At 32.7% G+C, this 26,803-nt stretch overlaps 1 protein-coding gene across 1 annotated transcript in view; it reads right to left on the minus strand.

Moving 5' to 3' along the window:
* Ipo11 (importin 11) overlaps positions 1–26,803 on the minus strand; it is a 205,125-nt gene that overhangs the window by 51,575 nt on the left and 126,747 nt on the right. The window contains exons 23-27 of the mRNA XM_076857235.2: positions 24,520–24,599; positions 24,018–24,098; positions 13,334–13,429; positions 12,588–12,701; positions 10,223–10,344 (exon numbers count right to left, since the gene is read on the minus strand). Coding sequence (XP_076713350.2) covers positions 10,223–10,344; positions 12,588–12,701; positions 13,334–13,429; positions 24,018–24,098; positions 24,520–24,599 — 493 coding nt within the window. The remainder of the gene's footprint in view (positions 1–10,222; positions 10,345–12,587; positions 12,702–13,333; positions 13,430–24,017; positions 24,099–24,519; positions 24,600–26,803) is intronic.

Below are 26,803 nucleotides of genomic sequence, written 5' to 3' on the forward strand. Positions count from 1 at the left end.
TTACTAACATAGGTTATATTCACAAGACACAGTGTAAAAAGAGTGAAGGACTTCACCTTACATATATCTAAATTAGTATGAATCTTTTAGAACAAAATAAATCTGTCTCTAATGTAACTTCTAAGGTTAAGATTTATACCCCTGAGCAGGGTGCAGTGCTGCACGCCTATACTCCCAACTACTGTGAAGGCTGAGTCAGGAGTCTCTCAAGTTCAAGGCAAGACTGGGCAACTTAGCAAGATCCTGTCTCAAAGTAAAGATCAAAATAAGACTGGGGATATATGTAGCTCAGTGATAGAGCACCCCTGAAGTCGATCTCTAGTACCATTAAAAAAAAAGTATGGGCTGGGGATGTGGCTCAAGTGGTAGCGCGCTCGCCTGGCATGCGTGCGGCCCGGGTTCGATTCTCAGCACCACGTACAAACAAAGATGTTGTGTCCGCCGAGAACTAAAAAATAAATATTAAAAAAAAAAAAAAGTATATATTTACAGAACTGAATAGAAATTGTTTATATATGATTTAATTATAATTTTTTTTAAAAACTAATTGTTTAGGTTTTCTAATTCTGACTTTTATGAATATTACTAATATTCTTCAGGATGGGGGTGTAGTTTAGTGGGAGATCCTTTGATTAGCATGCACAACAGCAGAAAAAACAAAATACTGTCACAGTACACTTAAAATATCAGTGTAGCTCTCTTGATATTAAAACAGCTTCATTTTACAAACAGATATTTAAATCTTTAGATAATGAGTTATTTTCATATTAAATATTTGATACAATACCCAGGGATCTACCTTCCTGTAACTACAAAAAAATCAGAGATACATACTGGATGACAGATCTTAATCAAAATCATTTACAATTCTCACAACTATCCTTTGTGGCTGGCTATTGTTACTGCTATTTTATTAACAAAGAAACTATAAAACACTGGATGCAGCAGTAAACACCTGTAATACCATTTACTCAAGAGGACGAAGCAAGAGAATTGTCATTTATCAAGACCTTGTCTCAAAATAAAAATAAAAAAAATTAAAAAGGGCTGGGGATGTAGATTAGTTGGAGAGTATCCCAGGATTCAATTCCACTCTCAGTACCACTCTCCCCCCGCTCCCGAACTCTCCCCAAAAAGAAAAATGAAAACAACACAACGAGTAACAGAAAAGATATGAATTAGAGGCAGGGGCTACGTTTCTCAAGTCCATTTTGTTTAGTATTTTCAGTAAAATAAAAAGTAGAATAAAGAAAGCATTGTCCATGGATTTTTAATTGCATCACATACCTTGAAGAGGGAAAATATCAGAGAAAAGGTCCATTAAAATAAAAATAAAATGTAAAGGAGGAAAACCACAAAATACTAAGACCAGAATAATAATTCCATCTTCTACTCCAGAAGTTTCCAAAGCAGACAAAAAACACTCAGATCTTTGTGTGTGTGTGTATGTATATATGTGTATGTGTGTGTATATATATATATACACACACACATATAAATATGTAATATATACCACATATAATTTTTAGATAATTATATTAAAGGAAAAGACAGAACAAAATAAATCTTGCATTTCTCAGATTCTAAAAAATGAAAGAAATTGAAGTGATTGCAACACAGTGACTGTGTCTAAATAGTACACAGTAACTTTCAGATTGATTTATTAAAAATTTCAACATCCAGCAAAACAAAGTTTATCTCTTCCTTCATCTAGGAGTTCATCTGCTCTCAGAGACAAGTGATCATGACTAAAGAAGACCAGAAATCAACAGAGAAAAATGAAGGAATTTGAGACCTCCTCATTTTCCTTGCTATGATAATAGTGGCAAAACTGGCCAATTAAATTTTAGATTAGTACTCAAGTTTACTGATTTCCTCTCACACTTACTGGAAGGTAGATTTCCCTGAGCTTTGATTGTGTATTATTATTTCACAGTAATCCACAGTCTTATGAGTTTTAGATTCTTTAATATGTTTTGTTAAATCTTCATATGATTTCTACTGTGTGATAAAACTCTCTAATCTCAATTTTGATATTTTGATTTTGCTCTGTAATTAGCAAATCAAAATGGTTTCCCATAACCCTTTTTATTCCTACCAATATACATACACTACACTCACCTGCCTAAACAGGTTTCCCCCTATTTACATCCACGAAATCAACCCATTGAATTGTTTTGCTCTCATGCCTGCTACTAAACCATCTTTTACAGACTTTTGTCTTCAGTCTCATGCTTCACGTATCAATACACATTTATTTCTTTTCCATTTATATTCTGCCCTTATAAGAAAGAGATTGAATAAATAAAAAAAGAACTATCCTATTATCATCTTTTAAATATATATCATCTACTTGTATATAGATACACAGCATCTGCTATGGTGTGGATAAATACCCTCCAAAGGGCCCTGGGTTAACAAATTAGTCCCCAGTTTAATGCTATTGAGAGGTGGGATCTAGTGGGAGGTCTTAAGTCACTGGAGGCATGTCATTGGAGGGGACTATGGTATGCTGGTCACTTCCTCTCTCTTTTGCTTCGGATCATGAGGTGAGGGTTTCTAACACTATGTGTTCCCACCTGTGCTATTATCCACCATCATCTAAGTTTTGCCTAGAGAGTTTGTAATTTCAGATCTGAACTATACTAGAATTGCCCTTTCCTGCATGTACTTTCCATTTTAATGGTTCTTATTTATGCCTATATTACCAATTTCCAGTTTATCACGATCCTTACAGTTTTAAATAAGAGAGAAAGAGTCGGTGACAGAGAAAAGGATGGGGAAGGAAGTGGAGGAACAAAAAAGGAAATGTTAACAAGTTTAAGAGATGACTTAGTAAGTCTATGACAGAGTAAAATCTCTAGAAATTATGGATAACCTTTGTGAAACTGATTATTTTCTTGTCTCAAAAGACAGTATTATGAAATGGATAAAGCTATATGAATGAAGGTCATGTTGAATAAAGGGAATAGCATATTGAAGTAAAGAGAAAAGATCTGGAAATCCGTCAGCATTTTGAGGATGACCCTTCTCTAACAAATAGCTATTGCTAAAAAGAAGCCCTACAATGATATGGGCTGCTGCTCAATAGACCATGAACTTCCTGTTAGCAAAGTGTCTAAATGGAAGCTGAATGAACATTCAGAGATAATGTGGAAGGAAAATTCATCACCAAGTAAAAGTTAATCTAAATAACACCTAAGACAATATTGAATGTCTAATAGCTAGTGCTAAAAAGCATCTAATAAAAACTTGCCAGAAGTATTTATAAACAACTACAAAGCCTTCCAGGACTCCAAACAACAACATCTATCAGGCTTGAGAGTGATCAGATTTGTGCGAAAAGAATTCTACAAACATGCCTTTTTGTAACTGGAAATTGGTAACGAATTCTTAAAACCCATTCTGCTAACTTTTTCATACCTGGCTTATCTTGTATCTATACAACTTGGATCTGCTAAAGAAGCAATCATTTATCTCTGTTATTTTGGCAGGCAAAAAAAAAAAAAAAGCATCAAACAGCCTTTTTTCATTCCAAAGCCAGTAACCAATAATCAATCCCTGATACATATCACAAATTTCTACTGTGTATTATAAAACAGCCTCCTACACATTCAGAAAAATTCCACATATAAAATCCTACAACTCTCAACCTGAAAAAGGAATATAAAGTCAGAAAGAGTTAGTGGAGCAGAGAAATCAGATAAGGAGAATATAAGATTGATTCCTTTTGCTACTGCTGGATCAGACATAGGTTAATTTAACAACTAAGTTGTTCTGTGGCTTGAAAAGAGTTCCAATATTTTTCAGGTATATTTGGTTCTTTGGTCTGTGGGTTCTGTATTCATAGATTCAACCAACCACAGATTATAAAAACATTCCGAAAAAAAAATTTTCAGAAAATTCTGCTAAGCAAAAATTTTTTTGAATATGACACACACTAAGCACCATGCTGAATTCACAGGAATGAAATGATGTGTAGGCACTCTGCTATAGCCCCCCACCATTTCACAGGCCCTCAGTTCTCTCCAGCACTTGCTATTTGTGCGTGATTTGCCTTATGACCATTTATGTACTACATAGTCAGGGTATGATGGTTGCATCTGTACCAAACATGTTAAGACTTTTTTACACTGTCATTATTTCTTAAACAATATAGCATAACAACTATTTACAGAGCATTTACATTATATTATATATCATTATCATAAATAACCTAGATATGACTTAAAGTACACAAGAGGATGTATATAGGTCACATGCAAATATTACACTATTTTATATAGGTTTAGGACTTGAGCATCTATGGATTTTGGTATCTGGGGGACTATTGGTACCAATCCCCCAGGGATATCGAGATGACTATATTATCTCTGTAATTCTTATAGCAGCCCATGAGGTAGGGTACAATTATTACACCTGTTTCATAGATTCAAGCATCATTAAAATAAACAATTCCAAATTCTTTGTTTTTAATCAAATCCCTAAGGACAAAATTCCACACATAACAGAAAACAATAAAAAATTGCAATATTAGCTGACTTTGAGAGGATCTAAAAGATAATCTTTTAGGTTATCTATTAAAAGGCACTGCTTTTAGATGTGAGGAAAGCACTGAGAATGGACCCCAAATTCATAAACATTTTCTAAGTAGTGAGGACAGTAGACTGAAGACATAAATAAAGCAACAGAATTGTTTTAAGACGCTAGAGTACACAGAATAATAATCGATCCTAATGGTGAAGTGAAATGTGTCCTTAATGCACACACGATGATCCAGCATATTACAGCAACTAAAAAATACTGATGTTTGGTATATTCGAATGTTGGGGTTGATATTAGAATAGGAAGCAGGTAGTATTGTAGTTCTGCTGTGTATTTCAAAGGTATAGAAAATTAAAACCAAAATGAACTGCAAAAGAATTACATTTAACATTATAACTACCCTGATAAATACAGCACGAAAGCAATTAAAGTAAGGTCCACAGAGATCTGAAAGTTGCCACTCATCCTTTAATACCACTGGCATAAATCTTTTGAATCCTTTCTGAATAATAAGGTAAAATTTCCTTTGTTGTCTCTGCCACCAAACCTCTCTGCTTTCTTCTCTTCTTTACCCATGAAAATGGGGCAGAGGTAGACTGAAATACTTGGACCTAAAATGTCTAGAATTTAGATTTGCAAAGATAGCTTTTGAGACTGCAGTATTAGTCTTTTGGCTTTTCCAAGTATCAATATATAGCATCCTTACAAATATAATCCTTAAATGGAAACTTTACACAAAATGACCACAGGAGGAAAACAGTGCACCTGTGTCTGCACATGAAGTGATTTCACTGAAAAATTCGGTCAGAGAAACCTGTAACATATCACAAATTCCACACCTACAGAATAATAACAGATTATTCCCTACCTTTATAACTGCTACGTCCAGGAGAGGAATTCTATTTGCCAGGACATATACAGAGTATTTCAGTGTCCCTATGAAAATGACACTGCCATGCAGCAGAGCCAGTCTAATACTGCAGAAAGAACACTGGGTACCACTTTAAGTAAAAAAGCTTCCTTTGGAAGAATCCATCAATATATAAAACAAATAGAAAATGCATGTATTTTCCTTCTTACAGTACAAAATGATATAGTAATACCAATAGCTACTGTAACATTAATAAAAGCAACTAAATCCATTGAGTTCTTAATATGAATTATATAAAAGCAATAAACATGAAAGAATCTAACCTCTACGAATTGTTAGTATGAATTATCAATACCAATTAAAATCCTATAAAAGATGTATTATTATTATCCTCATTGTATAGTCAAAGAAACAGATATAATGCTCATTCAGAATCATAGCTGAAAAAAGATAGAAGATTTAAACTTAAGAACAGTAGGATTTTTAACACTGAGGCATATACTTATGATTTCATGGCACCCAAAACAATCAATAAATAAACAATAATCTATCAACTAATAATTAAAAGCCCCTGTGTCAAGTAAACTTCCCAAAGATGAGTAATAATATAGCAGAACCACTTAAAAGATGTTTCTACCACCTTGAATGCTAAGGTTTGGTTTTGGTGTGTCTCCCCCAAAGGTTCACATGTGGAACACCTGGTCTTCATAGGGTGATGCTAAACAGAGGTAAAAGTTTTAAAGAGGTGTGATCTAATGTGATCATTAGGATGCTGCCCTTGGAAAAGATTAACATAGTTCTTAAGGAACCCTGGTTAATTCCCATGAGAACAAGTTGTTATAAAAAAGAGTAAACCTGGGGGTTTACCACTGGGTTGTAGCTCAGTGGCAGAATGCTTGCCTAACAATTGTGAGGCACTGGTTTCAATCCTTAGCACCACATAAAAATAAACAAAATAAAGCATGATGGGGCTGGGGATGTTGGGGCTGGGGATATGGCTCAAGCGGTAGCGCGCTCGCCTGGCATGCGTGCGGCCCAGGTTCGATCCTCAGCACCACATACGAACAAAGATGTTGTGTCTGCCAAAAACTAAAAAATAAATATTAAAAAAATTCTCTCAAAAAAAAAATAAATAAAGCATGCTGTCCATCTATAATTACAACAACAACAACAGAAAAGAGTAAACCTGGCCCCTGAATCTTTCTGGCTTCTTATCTCATCATGTGGTCTTTTTGGCACATGCTTCCACAACTGTGATGACATCTGCCACAAGGTCCTCACCAGAGGCCAAACAGATGGGGGTGCCAGATCTTGGAATTCCTGCCTATAAAACTGTAAGCTAAACAAACCTCTATTCATTATGAAATCCCTATTCTTTGGTATTTTGTTATACTGACAGAAAATGAACTAAGACAAGGAAATACTACTTCATACCCACTAGCATGGTTACAATAAAAAATAAACATTGGCCACAGAATGGAGAAAATGAAACTTTCACAGATTGCTAGTGGGACTATAAAATGACCCTTTGAAAAACAATCTGGAAGTTCTTCAAAAGATTATAAACACAATCATCATCAATACCCAAGAGAAATTAAAACCACATATCTATACACACATACACACACAAAAAATCTTGTGTACAAATATTCATATAGCATTATTAATACCTGCCCTAAAACAGAAACAGCTCAAATGTCCATCATTTGATGAATGGTTAAACAAAATGTGATATATCTATCCAACAGAACATTACTTAGCAATAAAAGAAAACAATGATACATGCTACAATATGGATAAACCTTGAAAACATTATGCTAAGACAAAGAAGCCAGTCTTAAGAGACCACTATCATATGATCCCATTCATATAAAATGTCCAGAATAGGCATATCTATATAAACAGAAAGTAAATTAGAGGTTGCCAGGGGCTGGAGAAAATAAGTAAATGAAAAGTAACTGCTAAAGGGTACATGATTTCTTTTTGGAGTGAAGAATAAATTGTGGCAATGATTGGGCAACTGTAAATATACTAAAAAAAACTGGATTAACTTTAAGTGGGTGAATTTACCAAATAAAATGTTACTAAGACTTCTGGGTGTGTCTGTCCATGTGTGTGAGAAACACATACAAAATATAAGAGCTAATTTTTACAGTAGAAAAAGTACTAAAATCTTGAGACTAAGGATTTACAGATAAAATATTACAACAGACTCACTGTTTCAAAAGGTGAAAATAAAATTCTAGCATATTAAATACTCACTTAGGAAAGGTCATAATAATATAAAATTCACATAAAACATGTTCATAATTAACTGTAAATTATACCAAAATGCTATTCTTTGGAAACTAACTTTTACTTTGATTCTACTAACCTAATGTGTTCAAAATTATAAATACAAAATGACTTTGAAAATCCTTAAATTATAGTGCATTTCTAAATGCTGATAATACATGTTATTTTTAAGATATATGAGAATTATAGAGGAAAATGAGTATCCAATCTAAGCAAGCTTGGTAAATCTGCTACCCAGAAGATTATGATGCAGTTCCTCCTGAAAGCAAGCCATCAGATATAAACATCCAGCTGTTTTTTTGCAAATCCTTTTTGAATTATTCAACTACCTTATGTTAAATATCGGTGACTTCCTTGAATCTAGAAAAGTTCTTAGAGCAGTTGGTCTCAAAAAAAAAACACTTTCATTTGAAACTCTTAGAACTCGATTATATGAAAGTGTTTTTGAAGTTGAAGGATGATTTGCCATTTTAGAGAGCAATTTTTTAATAAAAAAGTTTGAGTATTATCATTCTCTTCTATAAGTATTAGCTTTTGTTTAATTTATGCCTTTTAAGGAATATTCTTTGGAAAACATTCAACAAAGGCATATATAAATAAAAATCTGTATATTACTTTCATATGAAAATTAGCTGAAGAAAAGATTACTCCCTCTATGTATAAATAAAAGACCTAAAACAATGGAGAGAAATTTGGAAATTATTCCAACAAAAAGGATACTGGAAGCTTCACTGAACAATTAAAAACAAAAGATGGTATCATGCTCAGAAAGTGACAAAGAAGTTGTAACAAGAATAGTGTTCACATAAACATATATCTCAAGTAGTATTCTCATGAAATATATAAAACAAACATCCTTTTATCAAATTAGATATATTTTTATATCTCCTAATCTGTGCCATTTCTAGCCTCTTCTTAATAATCTCAATACTTTATTTATGCTGGACAAAACTCTTTATTAACTTTAGGGATTTTTCCATTCATTACTTTATTTAACAAACCTTTACAGAGCGCTAACTACTGCCAAGGACTGAATTCTGTAACATTTCAATACAAAAAGCCTGAATAATTCTCAAGTTGCTATTTTTTCCTTCCAAGAGAAACAGTAATGAGTTAAAATAGAGATCACTTAAATTTGTTTCCAAAAATTATATCAGACCACTGAATTTCACAGGGAGGCAAGCTTTTGTTTTGTTGTATGCTCACCTGGGATGCAATATCAACTGGTAGTTAAAAGCACAAGTCTGGGAATTAAGATGTCCCAGTTCAGATTTGGCCTATGCTTGCTAGATCTCTTACCTTGGAAATATTACTTAACATTTTTAAGCACTTGTTTGTTTTTGTTAAAAAGGAGATAATCAGCTGAGCTCAGTGGTACCTGCCCATAATCCAAGCTACTTGGGAGTTTGAGGCAGAAAATTGCCAAGTTTGAGGCCAGCCTCAGCAACTGAGCAAAGCAATGTATCAAAATAAAATATAAGTAGGGAGGATAGGAAGGGCAGCAGAATAGACAATATTATTGATGTATGTACATTGCATGTATGTATTATATATCAAAATGCATTCTACTGTCATGTATGACTAAAAATAAATAAATAAAAATTTAAAAAAAAGAAAAAAAATATAAAAAGGGCTGTGTATATCGGTTGGGAATAAAGCAATCTCTAGTACCACAAAAACAAAACACCACAAAGACAATAAATATTCTTATTTATATATCCAAATCAACACACTTTGTATTTGCTTTATACAATTGAGAAATTTTACCATGTCTGTAAGTATAGCATAATGACCTCATCTACTTAAGGAGAAAAAAAAACAAGTTGCAAACTTCTCTAGATATTACAAATTAAAAGCCAACAAAATTATTTAATAATACTTTTGCATTACCATACTCTATAACCTGCTTTATAAAGTGACTTTGAAGTACTAGATGTTTAATACAACTCTGTAAAAAGAGGACCTAAAATAAGACTAATTAAATCTGGTCATTAATAAAAAATGGAAATTCATACAAGGATGAAATGAACTGGAAAATAAATATAACCAACGTAACCTAGAGCCCACATTGCTCAAAAACACATGTTCCAACTGAGATTGGTGGCACACGCCTGTAATCCCATGAAACGAGGAAGCTGAGGTAGGAGGATCACAAGTTCCAGGCCAGCCTCACACAACTTAGCAAGGCCCCAAGCAACTTAGTCAGACCCTGTCTCAAAACAATAAAAACGGCTGGGAATGTGGCTCAGTGGTTAAACTCCCACCCCCTCACCTCCTTCAATCCCCAATATCCAAAGGAAAAAAAAAAAAAGCCAAAACAAGAACAAAAAAAGTGTTCCATTTTCTCCTTTCTAGTACTTTCCACATCATTATCTACTGCTAAAATTATCATCTATACTCATAAAAACAACACTACCCAGCAACACAAGGCACTACTGATGGCCGAAAATTTGAGTTTACATTTGATGTTTTTTTTTTAAAAAAAACAATTTTAAGAAAACATTTTCTTACCTATTATCAGATGGCAGAAGAGAAAGCAAAGCCAAAGCTGAAAGCTTTCTTCTTTCAGGCTGGGTAATGTTGTCCATTCGATCAACCCACATTTCAATCATGTTTCCTAAAATCTGGTCCATCTGAAAAAAGAAAAAAAAAAAAAAAAAAAAAAAAAACAACAGCAGCATCTCAAAATATTTGAAATTCTATTTACTCATGGATAAGTACTGTTAAAGGCTAAAACTTCCTAAATCTTAGTTAAAGTTCAATTATAGCAAACCACAGAACTGTAATATCTGATTTTGGGGTATGCCTTAACCTGGAAAGGAATGATTTAGCAAAACCAGAAATTGACTCTAATAAATCCTGAGAGCTAAAGAGATTTATTAAAAATCTGTATGTGGCCAATGAGTGACTTTAATAATTTAATAAATCACCAATAAATACATACTTCCTAGTACACTAAAAAGTACACGTATTTCTCAAAATTATCAACTGGTACTTATTCAGTTGGATTATAATTAACATTCTATAATTTGCCAGACTGATTTGCTACTACTTTCAGAGGAAAGGACAAGCAGGTTGTAAGCTAAAATTGCAGAATTTCAAAGGAAAACAACAATATATCCTAGAACAGTTATTCTCTATGAAAACAACATAATGTAGAATCATGTGGTAATTAATTTTATCTGATGAATCAGCTAGGCTAAGTTGCTCATTTATTTGGTCCAAGGCTAAACTAGCTTTTGCTGAAAAGGTATTCTGTAGATGTCATTAAGGTTTACAATGAGATGACTTACAATGAAGAGACTATACTAGATAATGTGGGTGGGCTTCAGCCAATTAGTTGAAGGCCTTGAGAGTAAAAATGTAGTTATTTACAAAAAAACAAAAAAATTCTGCCTCAAGAATGCAACACAGAAATCCTGCTTCAGTTTCTATTTATCAGACTTGTCAGCCCCTGCAATCATAAATGTCTTTAAGTTTTTTTTTTTTTTAAGTTTTACTTAAGTTTTTAAAGTTTTATTTATTTATATGTGGAGCTGAGAATCAAACCCAGTGCCTCACACATACTGGGCAAGTGCTCTAGCACTGAACCACAACCCCAGCCCAAACCACCTCCCACACTGATACAATTAATTAGACTCACAAAGTAACATGTAATCACTATCATGTAGATTAAAAGAGGATCCCGGCAGGGTTTCCTTATATATGTTTTTCCACTTTTAGCACCTTTAAAAATGTATATTTAATACCAGAATCTCTACCTCATGGCTTTCATCTCGTAAAATGAACCTTACAGTCTCATTCTTTTGTATTTTAGTGTTCTTACATTTTTCCAAGAAATGCTTCAACAAAATATTTATAATAATCAAGAAAACACGTATTAGTATATACCATTATTTATAATTTAGTGTAAACTGTGTGCTGTGTACCGTGAAATGCCATGGTGAATTAAAAAAAAATTTTAAATTATTTTTTCAACTGTCAGATACAACTAGTAGCCTCAAGCATTGTAACACTAAAGTCCTCTCTGTGATAACTTCACATCTAAGTAGAAGAGAAAATTAAGGTGCAAGTATCCAATTTGATTTCAAGGTCTGCAATACGCATCCTATCCAATATGGACACATATTCCATTAATCATAAAAGAATATAAACTGTTTTAACTATATAACTATGTAATATTATCTCTATTCAATTAAAAAAACTAATGAAAAAATCTTTACTATCTATTCATAACAACAAAGGCTGGGTGGAATTCCTAATTTGATTAGTTTAATTCTAGCAAAAACTACATATATTGTAAAATTTGAATTTCCTTTATGAACATATTTCCTGAAATTAGTTATATTTGTTTCAGTGATAAACCAAAATATTTCATAAATTGTCTCAATTCTAGAGATATCAAATGCACTTCTATCCTCTACATCTTTATCCTGGTAGTTGGTTTCAGTTAAGATATTGTTTCATAAATCTTAACTAAAAAGACCATTTTTCATAATATTTAGGACAGAAACTTTCTCAATCCATGGTATTAAAACAAGTTTGTTGAAAGAATAAAACAGACAATATATACATATATGCAAAACAATTCTGTTTCAGATTATTTAACAGTAAAGGAAGACTGTAACCATAAACAACTGAAAGTTCTATTGCTAACGAGAACAAAATCACCTATTTTGAGTAAAATCAAAATGAAAAAGTTTAAATTGCAATTTACTAAATTCTTTTTCTTTCTTTTACCCCAAATAACAGGTAAAAATATTCAAAAGATAGAAATGTAAACATTTAAATGCTTCAAAAGAACTTTATTATAAAGACTCATTTCATCAACTATTTTCAGTTTATATTTGGATAAATGTTTGCATAAAATTCTTACCTCCTGATTAAATTTATGTGCCATCTCATTAAGAAGTGAAGAAAAAAAACTAGTATTTTGTAGTAGGACCCGGCCCATAACTCCAAGATATGTGGACATCACTACAGGATACCTCTGTACAATTAAAATACAGCAAATGAAAAATTGTGTTAAGCTATAAGTACAATTATCAACAATCACTGATATGGTAACAGTCAATAGGAATATAAAAAAAAAATTCTCCTTCATATTGCTTCTCTTTAGAATGAACTGCCAACATTGACTGAGTTCACACAAAATTACCAGATACACATAATGCCTGGAAAATATTTATATATATTTATATGGATTATATGCATATAAATATGCATATATTGAGGTATAGTAAAAATAAAGACTATTTATCAATGATATACCTGTAGTTTCATACACTCAGTTCATAATAATACTAGCACTATCCCCGCCCCAGTATTCTCAATAGTAAGGTACTAGAATTAAGTCACTAAATTTTACTCCAAATCATTGTGCGTGAATATACATATGCATGAGTGAAAGAGATGTCAAAAGATGTCTATGTGGGAAAGTTTGAAAAATTAAAGGTACACAACTATCCTGAAAATGCACTTAATTTAATAGGATCTAAATAAGAAAAGCTTTCCTTTTACATTTATCAGTGAGGAAGAAATGATTTTCCAATGAAGGAGAAAAATGAAATCTAGAACCATGGAGTCCAATTACTATCCTTAGAAGATTAAGAAAAATCTTACCTCCCCTTCTATAATACCCCTGAAAACACTGGGTAAAATTGGTTGAAACATTTGTGGACCTAATACTGGGTTCACTTTAAGGGCATTTTCCACAACCTAAAAATCAGAAAAGCACACTGGTAAATTCAATGCTGCAAGTCATTTGCTTTGTTTAAAACACAGAAAAGAAAAAGTACTACATTAAATATCATACACATAATTTGAGAAAACATATAAGTACATGAGGTATGCTATATCCTGGCATTAGATACACTTTTACAAAATGATCTATTAAAAACTGCAATTCGGGGCTGGGGATGTGGCTCAAGTGGTAGTGCGCTCGCCTGGCATGCGTGCGGCCCGGGTTCGATCCTCAGCACCACATACAAACAAAGATGTTGTGTCCGCCGATGACTAAAAAATAAATATTAAAAAAAAAATTCTCTCTCTCTGTCTCTCTCTCTCTCTCTCCCAGTCTCTCTTAAAAAAAAAAAAAAAAAAAAAAAAAACTCTGCAATTCAATTTAAAAAGGTATATAATATTTAGACACATTTAAAAATCTTGCACAGAATTATATTTGATATCACACTGTGATAATGTAGGCAGCATGCTGTTAAGATAATTCTTACCCTTCCATTTTAAACAAATAATCCTTAGAAAATGTTGCACTAATAGAGGCAGAAAGGCATTTAAAAACCATCAGTTTTTAATGGCGAAAGGCAAAGTTTAACATCAATTCTCACAGTCCAAAAATAAATCTACATTAATGTTTATCCATAAGCTGAAAGGGTAGGTTGTATATATACTACATATTTATTAAATTAGAAATCAAATTTTTTCTTTTAAATATTATTAGTTGTATGACCTTTGCATATAAATACATGAAATTAAATTACTTTCATAGTGAGATGTTCCCTCTGTAATGAAAATGGGTAGGTATCAAATTCAAAGTGGGGTACAATTTTTTTTCTGTTTGTTGCTTTTATTTTTATTTTTATTTTTTTTCAGAGTAAGGAAGATGGGGTCAGGAAGCAGCATGAGGACCAAGAAGGACTTCTACCCTATCCTTCCAGCCCAACTTATGCGGTGGGAATGAAAACAGACAAGGGCTGAGAAGTACTACCCTCAGAGCAGAGCCAGGTTTCTTTTGTGACTTCCAGCAGAGCTTTTCAAGATCACTACTACCCTGCATAACTATTCCATGCACTAAAGAGGTTTTAGCCCCTCCAGTGTCCCTGCTCATTAAGTGATAACAGTGTGCTCCAAATACTGTACAGTCAAAAACATGACCAGCATTTCTAAGCATTCCCAAGGTAAGAAAGTAGCACAAATGGTTGACAATATTCTTTAATTTGGAGTCAGAAGTGAAGGGAATGCCACCCAGAATGTTAAAATATATAACTTTCTGTGGCCCAAGCACTATATCATCTAAGAAGTGATCCAGGAATAAGATGCCAAATCCTGAGAGAGGAGATAAGATTCAAAAGAATTAAATCTGACCTCAATAAATTTTATTTTTTAAAAAATTAGGTCTAGAAAGAAAAGAAACAAACTAGGAAAATATGTAGACTAGTAGGCAGAGTATCAGAGGTAGATGTCACTAGACTAAGTGAAAACTAAGGCTATATGTTGATTGTTTAATACTCATTTAATGTTCCCTCCTTCCTTCCTTCTGAAACCTCAGTAAAACTATTGAAGTAATTTGTAAAAAATTGTAGTATTTATTGTAAAAAGATGTTCGAGGCATGGGGACGTAAGTTTAAGAACATGAAGGGGATGAAAGATGAAAGCAGGAGAGAAGAATTAAAGAGGAAATTGACTTATCAGATCAGAGAGAGCCAAGTCCTAAGATGGCAATGGAGAAAGCTGAGAAGCAATCAAATTCACCTCATATATCTTTTCTCTCTCCTTGAAAACACAGGAATTAGTAGAACCACAAACTTTTAGAAAAGAGAAATGGGGAGCTAAAAATTGGAAGAAAGAAAACAAGGACTGAAAATAAAGAAAGAAGATGACTGGTTAAAAGTCTATTTAAGAAATAAAGAGTGTGGGCAAGAGATATGGTTCAGCTGTAGAGCACTTGCCTACAGGTTTGATCCCCAGAAAGATGAACTTCTCACATCTGGGCAACCCACTACTGCTTCAGGAGAGAAACACAGTGTATTTTCTGTAAAGGGCTAAAACAGATTTCTTCTAGAGTAAAATGCCATCAATACCAGAAATAAAAACTTATAAGCCACATTAGGAACATAGTCGTAAAACTACAGAACACTACATATAAGAAAAACTATAATCCTGGAAAAGAAGGGAGCTGGGAGTAGAGAGTCAGTATGGCTCTGGAAGAAACTTCTTGAAAACTGAATAATAGAACACCTGATGTGTTTAAACATTGAGCTAAGACATGTCAGAGAGTTTAGTATATACAAAATCTTATACCAAAAAAAATAATTACTAATTTCAGAAACTACAAAAACATTATACAGAAAAAGAAGTAATTACAGCTAACTACACATTTCAGCTCTGAAAATAAATAAATAAACACACACACACACACACACACACACACACACACATATATGAATTTTAAAGTAAACATTAAAAACTGATGTAAAAGATGGGAATAGGAGACAGTAGAATGAATTGGACATAACTTTCCTATCCTTATATATAAATACACAACCTGATGTGGAATATTGTGTAACTTCACATCATGTAAAACCTTAAGAATGGGAACCTAATTAAAATAAGTCATGCTCCATGTATGTAAAATATGTCAAAATACATTCTACTGTCATGTATTATTTAAAAAAGAACAAATTTTAAAAACACAAAAAATCTGACGTAACAAGAACACAACTTTTTGAAGACGAAAATAAAGAGAAAGTGCAAAGTCAATAAATGTCATGAGGGAACAATGCAAAGGTATTAATTAAAGACACAAAGTCACATACACATCAGCTCAAAGCAATACAAGTGGTCACCTCTGAGCAAGGAGAAATGTCTGGCTAGGGGAGGCAGACTATAGCTTTTTAAAGAAATCTTTTAGTATATAATTGTTCTAAACTAAGGTATAGAAAACTCTTGATTAAATTTCTATACAGATGGGCTGGGGATGTGGCTCAAGCGGTAGCACACTTGCCTGGCATGCGTGCGGCCCGGGTTCAATCCTCAGCACCACATACAAACAAAGATGTTGTGTCTGCCCAAAACTAGAAAATAAATATATATAAAAAAAATTCTCTCTAAAAAAAAAAAAAAAAATTCTATACAGAATAGAGGAGAAAAGGGAAGGGTCTGAAGAGAATTTATGGCATACAATACAGCTGTGGTTGTGGTCCCAACCAATAAGAATCCTTGTAGATTTTTCCTTTTTTGCTCTGATGATGGAGACATGAGGCAGTATAAGAAGGAACAAATGGAAAACAAATATTTCAAATATACACACACACACACACACAACACACACACATATATGTGTGTGCGATTTTTAAATAACTCATTTACATATATTAAATACAAATATTAAATACAAACAATGCTCTATCTTTATGCATGTTATTAACATATAATGGTGTAACTATCGTGTAAAGGACCCACAAGTATTTCAAAACTAAACTGGAGTATTTGTAGTCCAAAGAGTCACACAACTAGTCAGTACTGAAGTCATGCTATACACATGGGCACTCTGACTTCAGGATCCATACTCTCAGCCCTGTTGTCTGCAGTGTAAGTCTAAATCAAGGTGAGGAAGATGAGATAGTTTTGAAAAATTTATGCAGAAAAATGTCATTATCAGCCTGGGGTAAGAAGTGTGGAAAAGAATCAAGAGAAAATTTAAAGTAGAACTTATTGTACTGAGAAAAACAATTGAATAGTGGGTCGAAGGTGAAGAAGTTTTGCACTGCTCATAGTTTTCACTTTTGGTTAAATGGGTACAGTTCTGGTGCAAATAATAACAATGAGGTGCTATTGATGTACTAAATCTGAGATGTCTGTGGGAAATTCATATGGAACAGTCCTATATTATTCTGTCTTATTTATAGTCTGAAAATCATTCTTAAGTTTTATATACAAATCTTCATCCCTTTTGAAATTGGCACAGTATTCCACTTTATGGTTAAATATGCTTCTAACCATCTACTCACCTACTACTAATTACTTTTTATTAGCATTTTGCTGTTACCAATAGGATTTTTTTGCATTTCCCTTTTCTGAATATACCTGCAATAGACTGTTTCTTAAAACCCTGTGAAAAATGCAGGCTTATTTTTTTCTGCCTCAGAATCTATTGATTTAGGCTTACACTGAATTACAAAGTGGTTAAAAGCATGGGTCCTGAAGTCAGAATGCCTATGTTTATATCAAGGATCCAATACTTACTAGCTGTGTGACCTTGAAAAAATCAATTACCTCTTTATTATTTAATTTCTCATCTGTAAAAATGGGGAAAAACAGTACTATTATCATATGCTTATGTAAGGACTAAATGAACTCTACATGTTATGTTCTTAGAAATACACAGCATATAATAAATAATGATATTAGCTATTATAGTTAGTAGAGAATAAATGACACCGTAAAAATATTTGTGTCATCTTAAGCCATAGAGAATAAAAGTAACTTGACTTAATAATGCTAGATATGACATGAGAGAAATCAGAACTTCAAAACTCAAAGTGATATCTCCACATATTTCAAATTTAAAAACTGTTAACAATTTAGAGTATTTTTAGAATATAATTGTACTCTTCTAGGTAACTTATTCAAGTCACAAAATAAGGTCTATTTTTGCTTTAAACCATTTGCTCCTAAGCAGGCATACTGGTCTCTCTATCCAACTTTCTTAATATTGTAATTTTCTGTTTCAAAGAACAAAGATGTTTCCTGCAGCTACTGTCAGAAATTAGTCTAACAGTGAGATTTAGTTAAAAAAAAAATCAAGAATGTTATTTGGTATGCTATATTAAGAAACAGTATCTGAAAAATATTGAAAATAGTGAGCTAATATTAAAGACCATTATTATAGCTATAAGAGAACTCTGAAAACAGGGAAAGCCAAAAAATTTGAGCATTATTTTACCCTTCAATTGGCATAAAATAAAAGTGCCATTGTCCTAAAATATTCCTTTACATAAACACAAACACATACACACACACACACAAAATTGTGGCAACTAGTATATTCCTAGTAGCCATTTATTAAAAAACAAAATTCAGTTTCAGATTTCAAATCAAATAAAGAATTTTAGGTATAGCAATCAATAAGTATATAAAAATATGGTCCATTACATCATCAGATCTTAATTTTTAATTCAAGTATTAGTACCCTATTAATGACCTTACTAATGGCATACTTACAGAGAAACTGCCTTAATCTCTAACCTATATTAAATGTTACAAATATCTTACTATGTATTTGGATTGTACCTGATTTGTGCTGAATCATACAACCAAAAAAGTTAGATACAATTGAGGGAGATATAAAAATATCACTGTCTCCACACTTCAAAGGAAAAGGGAAAAGAAATGAGTATTTGCTATTAAAATTATAATGGTAGTGCACAGTATATAAGTTTGGAATTTTCCGTAATAAAATTATTTTGAGCTAGGCTCAGTGGTGCATGCCTATAATCCCAGGGAACTGGGAGGCCGAGGAAGGAGGATCATAAGTGCAAAGCCAGCCTCAGCAAATTAGTAAGACTTTGTCTCAAAATAAAAAATAAAAAAAAATGGCTGAAGATGTGGGTCAGTGGTTAAGCACCCCTAGGTTTAATCCATGGCACCAAAAGGAAAAAAACTGAAATACTGTATTATTCTGAAAAGAAAGAAACATGATTAATTTTAATTAAAAGTCAAATGAGATAGATATGCAGCTATTTATTTATTTATTTATGGTCCCAGAGACTGAACCCAGGGGTACTTAAGCACTGAGCAATATCCCCAGTCCTTTTATATTTTTTTTATTTTGAGACAGGGTCTTGCTAAGTTGGTTGCCTAGGGCCTCACTAAATTGCTGAGGTTGGCTTTGAACTTGCAATCCTCCTGCCTCAACTGCCTAAGTCGCTGGGATTACAGGTATGTGCTACCACACCATGCTGTAGTTCTTGATAATAATCTACTATCATTGTATAAATCACCTGCTTAGTTTTTAAAATAAACTTACAATCTTTATTTAAGCATTTATTTAGAAGAGATAGTAAAAAAAAAAATGAGATAGAACTACTTGGTTTGCCTTGTTTTATAAATAGCCTAAGACCTAGTATCCAAATAAAATTGTCTACATGTGTAGAGCTTATTTTCCCCAGAGGAAGATTACATAAGATAGCTACATAATTACATAAAAATAACCAACATGTTACCTAACTTTACCTAAGAAGTAGGTAAAGTTTTTACCCCTGTTTTATAGATGAAAACTGAGAGAGTAATTTGCCCATATCACACAGCTATGAAATATCCAAGCCAATGTTTTAACTTGCCAGTCTCTCATCAGTCCATAGTCTTACATGACATGCTACCCTCCTATGTTGTGAGTTAAAAAAGAAATAATAAAGTCAGGTGCAGTGGTGCATGCCCGTAATGCCCATGGTTCAGGAGGCTAAGGCAGGAGATCCTTGAATTCAAGATCAGTCTTAGCTACTTAGAGGCCCTAAGCAACTTAGCAAGACCCTGTCTCTAAACAAAAATATAAAAAGGGCTGGGGATGTGGCTCAGTGGTTAAGGGCCCCTGAGCTCAATCCCCAGTACCAAAAAAAAAAAAGTAGCAAAAAGGAACTAAATATTCTCCTTAGAACATCCTAAAATCTTACCTTCTTTTTCTTTTCTTTTTTGTTGTACTGGGTATCAAACCTAGGGCCTTGTCTAATACTTAATGAAAAGTTTTGCAATGACTATTTCAAATAACTCACAAATTGTCTTTCAACAATTACTAGTAATAATGTTGCAGAAACCCTTAAAACAAAAACAGCTGTCAAATCAAATGTGAGAAATGATCTATTTTCTTAATCATTTAAAATACATGAATTATAATTAAAACATAAATTTCAAATATTGCATAGTTACAGATTATTAAAAATTGTTTGGCATAACTCCTTATAAAATAAATGAGGAAACTGAAGCCCAGAGTATTCTCAAGAGTTTTATAAGCAGCAGTGCTGGATGTGCAAACAAAGACACAGGGCAAGGACAAAATTCCAAATGAATTACCATCAGGCTTGAAATGGCATTTCTATTGCTGTGCAATATTTAACATAAAAACTCTGGATACCTTGCCTTCAAATTTTATGTATGTATTCTGAGAAAACAGAACACATATTCAGTGACCACTGGGTAATGGAGAAGCTTATAGGTTAGAAGAGATCTTCTGGAAGAAAAAGACTGAAAACACAAACACACACACACATACACACACAATCTACATACAATAAAAAAATGACCTAGCAATTTTCTCTTGTTTTGATTACTTCCATGTTTCCAATCACTTTTTCTTCAATCAGGATTAAGTCCAAAGTATCAGTTCTTTGTTACTGACCCCACTTCTAAGAAGAAATTGTCACCAATGGAAAAGATAGCTTAAAGCTGAGATTGTGGAAGACAGATGAAGTTCTTCAATACCATTATACATTGCTACTATGTCAATTTGGTAAAGACGTAAATGCAATAAAAATTCACAAAAACATTTTAGTAAACAATATATCTAATGTTTCTTGTAAGTTTTGGAGCTATAAAAGATTAAAACTAATATGGTAAAGACTGACAGGTAAGTGCGGCAGACCAGGGTTGAGGTATCCAGGGTCTCAATAAGCCACATGCACAGATTCCTATTATTAACTCCTTCCCAGTCCACCTTCCACCTGCTTTTTTGGTGGCATATATTCTCATTCTTTAGTAAACTCCTTGCTCTAAAAAAGAAACAAAAGAAATAAGCCAAAATTAAGAAAATGAGTTCTACCATATACTTTATTTAGGTTCTAAATTTCTATTTGAATTCAAATATAAAACAGTAAAATTAAGACAAAGTTCTGAAAAATATATTTGATAAATGGACTTGAAAATCAGCACTAACCAAAAACTGTTCTTATTTCAACTCTTCCTGTGTTCTTTACCTAACATGATATACAACTTCAATTATTGTCCATTCTTGCCAACTCTTTCAGAAAACAACAACTCTTGCCTCTTTTCCACACAAACCTTCCATATACACTCTAGATTAGTAACCTCAATCCTTTATATAATCTATAATCATTGTCCATTCTTTCTGTCTGTCTGTCTCTCTCTCTCTCTCTTTTTTTAATAAGGGCACTTTACTACTGAGCTACATCTCTCCTCCTTTTCAATGTTTTAAATTTTGAGACAGGCTGGCCTCAAATTTGTAATCCTCCTGCCTCAGTCTCCTGAGCTGTGGGATGACAGATGTATGCCACTGTGGTTTGGTGAACCATCTTCTCTTCCATTGGATTCCTTTATCTACAAAACCTACTCAGACCAAGTTTCCCTCACTACCTTTCCACACACAAAAGTAATTTTACTTTTTTAATAGTAAGTTCCTGTTATGAGCTGAATTGTCTCCGTGCTGTCCATCCCCTACCTCCGCAAAGAGTATGTTGAAGTCCTAACCTCTGGTACATGTGACTGGACAGTGACCTTATTTGGAAAAAGAGACTTTGCACGAATAATCCCAGTAAATGAAGATATTAGAGTTCGCTCTAAATTCATCCTTACTAGTGTCCTTATAAGAAAATATAAAAACAGAAGGGTGGAGAGATGTCATGTGAGGCAGAGACTGAAGTGGGTGATTCATCTACAAAGCCAAAGAATGCAAAAAAAAAAAAAAAAAAAAAATTGCCAAGGATTACCAGAAACTAAGAGATACACTTGAAATTGATTTTCTTGGGGCCTTTACAGAGATAGTATGGGCCCTATCTACAGCTTGACTTTGAATGATAAAATTAATAAACATTATGGGTAAAATTTCTGATGTTTTAAACTACCAAAGTTGTCATATACTTTGCTATACATCCCTAGGATAAAGACAGTCCTTAATGATCTCCTCAAGAACCTTCCTTTTCTCAAAAATTTTTAAATTAATGCTTCAGTTAAGCTGAAATATAACTCCAGTTAACAAGCACTAAAAATGTTTTAAATAACATCATTATCCCCACCCTGAACAGACAATGCTACAGTATTTTCTCTGTCGTTAGCCTTATTCACTTCTGTGTAGTATTACACATTTTATTAGTCTTATTCATACTTCTTAGGGTTGCCTGAATTAGCAAATAATTATGTTTTATTCTGGCAGTAGTAACCCTACACAACTTTTAAAAACTCAGCTCACATTTTAAGTCCTTCTTCCTAAAAAACAGTTCTCTGCAAAATGCTGAGTTAAGTGACCACTTCTATATTCTTAGAGTGATATAAACAGTTAACAATAATTCCCCAAAAAGTACTTACAAAAATCACGTGAGAAACTTTTTGAAAACAACAACAACAACAACAAAAAAACTATTATGTCCTGTATTCTACCTAAATTTTCAAGAAGTCCATCAGGTGATTTTGAGATGCTTCTGATTCAAACTCACTAATTTTATATAACACTGAATACTGAGCAGTTGTTTACCTGTCTCTTCTTCCCCCCAAAACTGAATTACTTAAGAGTAGGAATTGACATTTTCTTATCACCTAGGCCTAGCAGAAAAGAGTATTAACAACCAAATACCAGAAGTTGGCAAATTTAGGCCCATGGACCAAACTCCACTGCAGGATTTTGTAAACAAGGTTATTCCTGAGACACAGCCATAGTCATTCATTTACATATCATCTATGATTACATGCATACTACCATAGCAAGCTTGAATTAGTTCAGACAAAGACTGTATGACCCATAAAACCTAAAATCTTTACTATCTGGTTCTTAATAGAAAAATTTGCTGATTCTTAACCTACAGAATAAATGACTGAGGATGACCTCAAACTTGTGATCCTCCTGCGTCATCAGACTTCCAGGTCGCTAATATAACAGGCATGAACCATCCAAAAGGCCAGAAGTCAACTCATATCTGACTTAGAACAAACTAAAAAATTAGAAATTCAACAGCTACACCTTCTCTCAAAGTCTATACATAAAATATGTATGTATAATATGCACATGTAAAGGTAAGTTTTAATACAGATTTATGCACGTATTTGTTTACATGTAAATAAATAATATATATTTAACACTATATCTTTAACATAGATATACTACATAAAGATAATATATAACTTTGAGGCTTTTGGTTATTAATTATACACAACCTCAACAAACTTAATACTCCAACTTCAACACCTAAATGAAATTAAAACTACCAAATTATACAGTGAAAAATCTGACCCAAAAGTAAGCTAACAAACTGAAGATAGTCTTCAGACAAAGTTGGATTTAAAACCTTGCTACACAAAATGAATTCTCAGAACAGGCAACATCCCAATTAGCTGAGATTGTTGAAGATCTAGAATTACATTTTAACAAGATTTCCAGTGATCTTTCTGTACAAATTTGAGATTAAACCAAATGAATATTGCTAAAACAAAATACCACATTCAGATTACGTCAACTCTTCCTGCCAACAACCACAACCAAATGAAGGTCCAACTTCACAAAACATTCAGAGATATTAAACTTAACAGGTAATTTTTAAAATCATCTGATGGTGACAAAAGATGACAATACCTTGAGTACTTGAACTTGACCTTCTGTAGTAATTTCCTTTAACAGCTCACAAAAGGACTGACAAAGACCCACTGCATATGTCTGAAATTCAATCCAAAGACAATATAAGAATATATTTGTAATATCAAAAAGGCATAAATTCACTTTGAGACTCAGTATTACCTATTTGAGAAGTATATGCTAAAGGTCTAAGCATATGAAGTTTTTCAACTAAAAGTCTTAGGATTAAGGAAAAAAAGATTATGCCTCACAAAAATAGTTTATTGATACACTGATTTTTATAGAAATGAGAATATATTTATTTAAATAGCACAGTTCCTGCATTATATAACAATGGAACGGCACGTACCACATCTTCCTTGCAGTGGGGAATGCTCACAGTGAATTTTTCCCCATTAAATTAACAAAATAATCTTAAATTTTGAAATGACAATAATAAACAATAATAACAATAATAAACATAATAACTACTTAATTTCTTACAAACACTACTCCAACATACCTGTAAAAATTCTGTTGATGATAAAAAGATATAGCCATTGATGATCTTAAAACAGGTTCTGAGATTTTCTGAACTTAGTTCTGCCAAAACAATAATTTTCAAAATAAAGAACAAATTAATTCATTGTTCAAATCAGTTTAAGTGATAAAAACAATCAGAAAATAATTTGACCCAACCTTTCATTTCAATCTAAATTTTAAGTGATAAAATGGCAAATAACATGTGACTGAATCATTTTATCATTATATTTTGACATATGCTTAAATGAACTCAATGAGCATTTACTCAGTATACTGCACTGTCACTGAATATTCTATTTTACTTATGAAAAAAGTTCCTTACTATAATCCCAAAGTATTACACTTTGTTCAGGTATTCAATTCTTGGGCTTTGTTTTTCAAATTTGTTCCCCATAAAAAATCTACATATAAAAAATGTTCTTAAACACGGAATTTCCAGGATGAAAAAAAATTTTTTTTTAATTGATCCAAATGTACATGAAGTGAATATAGCTGTAAAAATGTATGGCAAGTTTCAGATATAGATAATAGTGTGGAGTCATGTTTTGATCTGTATAATTATAAATAATCTATATTCTATGGTATACTTATTGTATGTAGGAAGATATAAAATTGCAATGCACCATCATTTGGTCACATTCAATTTTAATAAAATTATTACTTTGCATTTGAAAAGAAATAGCTAAAATTTACCTTGGTGAAAATTACCTTCTTATTACTTTCCCTTTCTCTCTTTCACCACCCTCTTTTTTCCTCTCTAATTTGCCCAATCTTTCTTCCTCCCTCCTTTTAGTCCCCACTTAAGGCAAGTTTACCAAATTTAACAATTAATTCTTTAAGTATTTTTTTAATTGTCGATGGACAAATATCTTTATTTTATTTATTTTTATGTGGTGCTGAAGATTGAACACAGTGCCTCATGTGTGCAAGGCAGCTGCTCTACCAATGAGCTACAGCCTCAGCCCAACAACTAATTTTTGGTCTGTTCCAGAACTTCAATTTAGGTTTATACCTGAATTTGAGAAACTTGAGAACAACTGCAACAAATTTTTGTTCGTATAAAGTTGAACAGAATGAGGCTTGGCTGAAAAATGATCATAGTAAATAGGGCTCAGGGCCATCTCTTATTAAAAAAGCAAGGGAACAAACCATCCCAAACAACCCATAATGCTTCAACAACTGACTTTTTGACTATGGAGGAAATGTCAAAGAAGGAATTTAAAAAGCTTACAGTTGGGGCTGGGCTTGTGGCTCAGCGGTAGAGTGCTTGCCTAGCACATGGGAGGCCCTGGATTCAACGCTCAGCACCACATTAAAATAATGGTATTGTGTCCAACTAGAACTAAAAAATAATTAAAAAAAAAAAAAAAAGCTTATAGATAAGCTGTTCCATGAGCTAAAAGACAATGTAAGGAGTAAAATCACAAAGAAAATATAGGAAGTGAAAGATCACTTCAAAAAAAAGATATTCCAAAAAAAGAACCAAGCAGAAATCCTCAAAATAAAGAAATCAATAAACCAAATCCAAATTTCAATGGAAAGCATAACCAATAGATTAGACTACTTTGAAGACAGACTGAAAACAAAGTATATAATCTTGAAAATGAAGTCAACCAAAGAAAAAAGATGTTATGAGACAATGAACAGAATATTCAAGAAATGTGGGATGACATTAAAAGACCAAATTTAAGATTCATGGGGATAGATGAAAGCTCTGAAACACAAACTAAAAGAATGAACAATCTTTTCAATGAAATAGTATCACAAAATTTTCCAAACCTTAGGAATAAAATGGAAAGTCAAATACAGGAGACATATAGGATACCAAATACACAAAATCACAACAGATCCATTCCAAGACACATTATTATAAAAATTTCTTAATGTAAAAAGGATAGAATTTTAAAAGCTGCAAGAGAAAAATGTATGGTGACATCTAAAGGTAAGCCAATTTGAATTTCAACAGATTTCTCAACCGAGATGCTTAAAAAAATTATATCTATTTATCTATCTCAAGCTCTGAAAGAAAATACTTGTCAACCAAGATTACTATACCTAGCAAAATTAAGTGTTAGAACTAAAGATGAAATAAACATTTTTTACAATAAACAAAAGCTAAAAATAAAAACTTCATAACTAGAAAGCCTGTACTACAAAACATACTAAATATTTTAAGAAGTGAAAAATAAAAATGGAAACAAGCATAGAGACAAATTGCACTAGAACAACAGTAAATCAAAGGAGAAGCAAACCCAATTTAAACA

The sequence above is a fragment of the Callospermophilus lateralis genome, chromosome 5 (genome assembly GCF_048772815.1).
Source record: "Callospermophilus lateralis isolate mCalLat2 chromosome 5, mCalLat2.hap1, whole genome shotgun sequence".
In the NCBI taxonomy this organism is placed as follows: Eukaryota; Metazoa; Chordata; class Mammalia; order Rodentia; family Sciuridae; genus Callospermophilus; species Callospermophilus lateralis.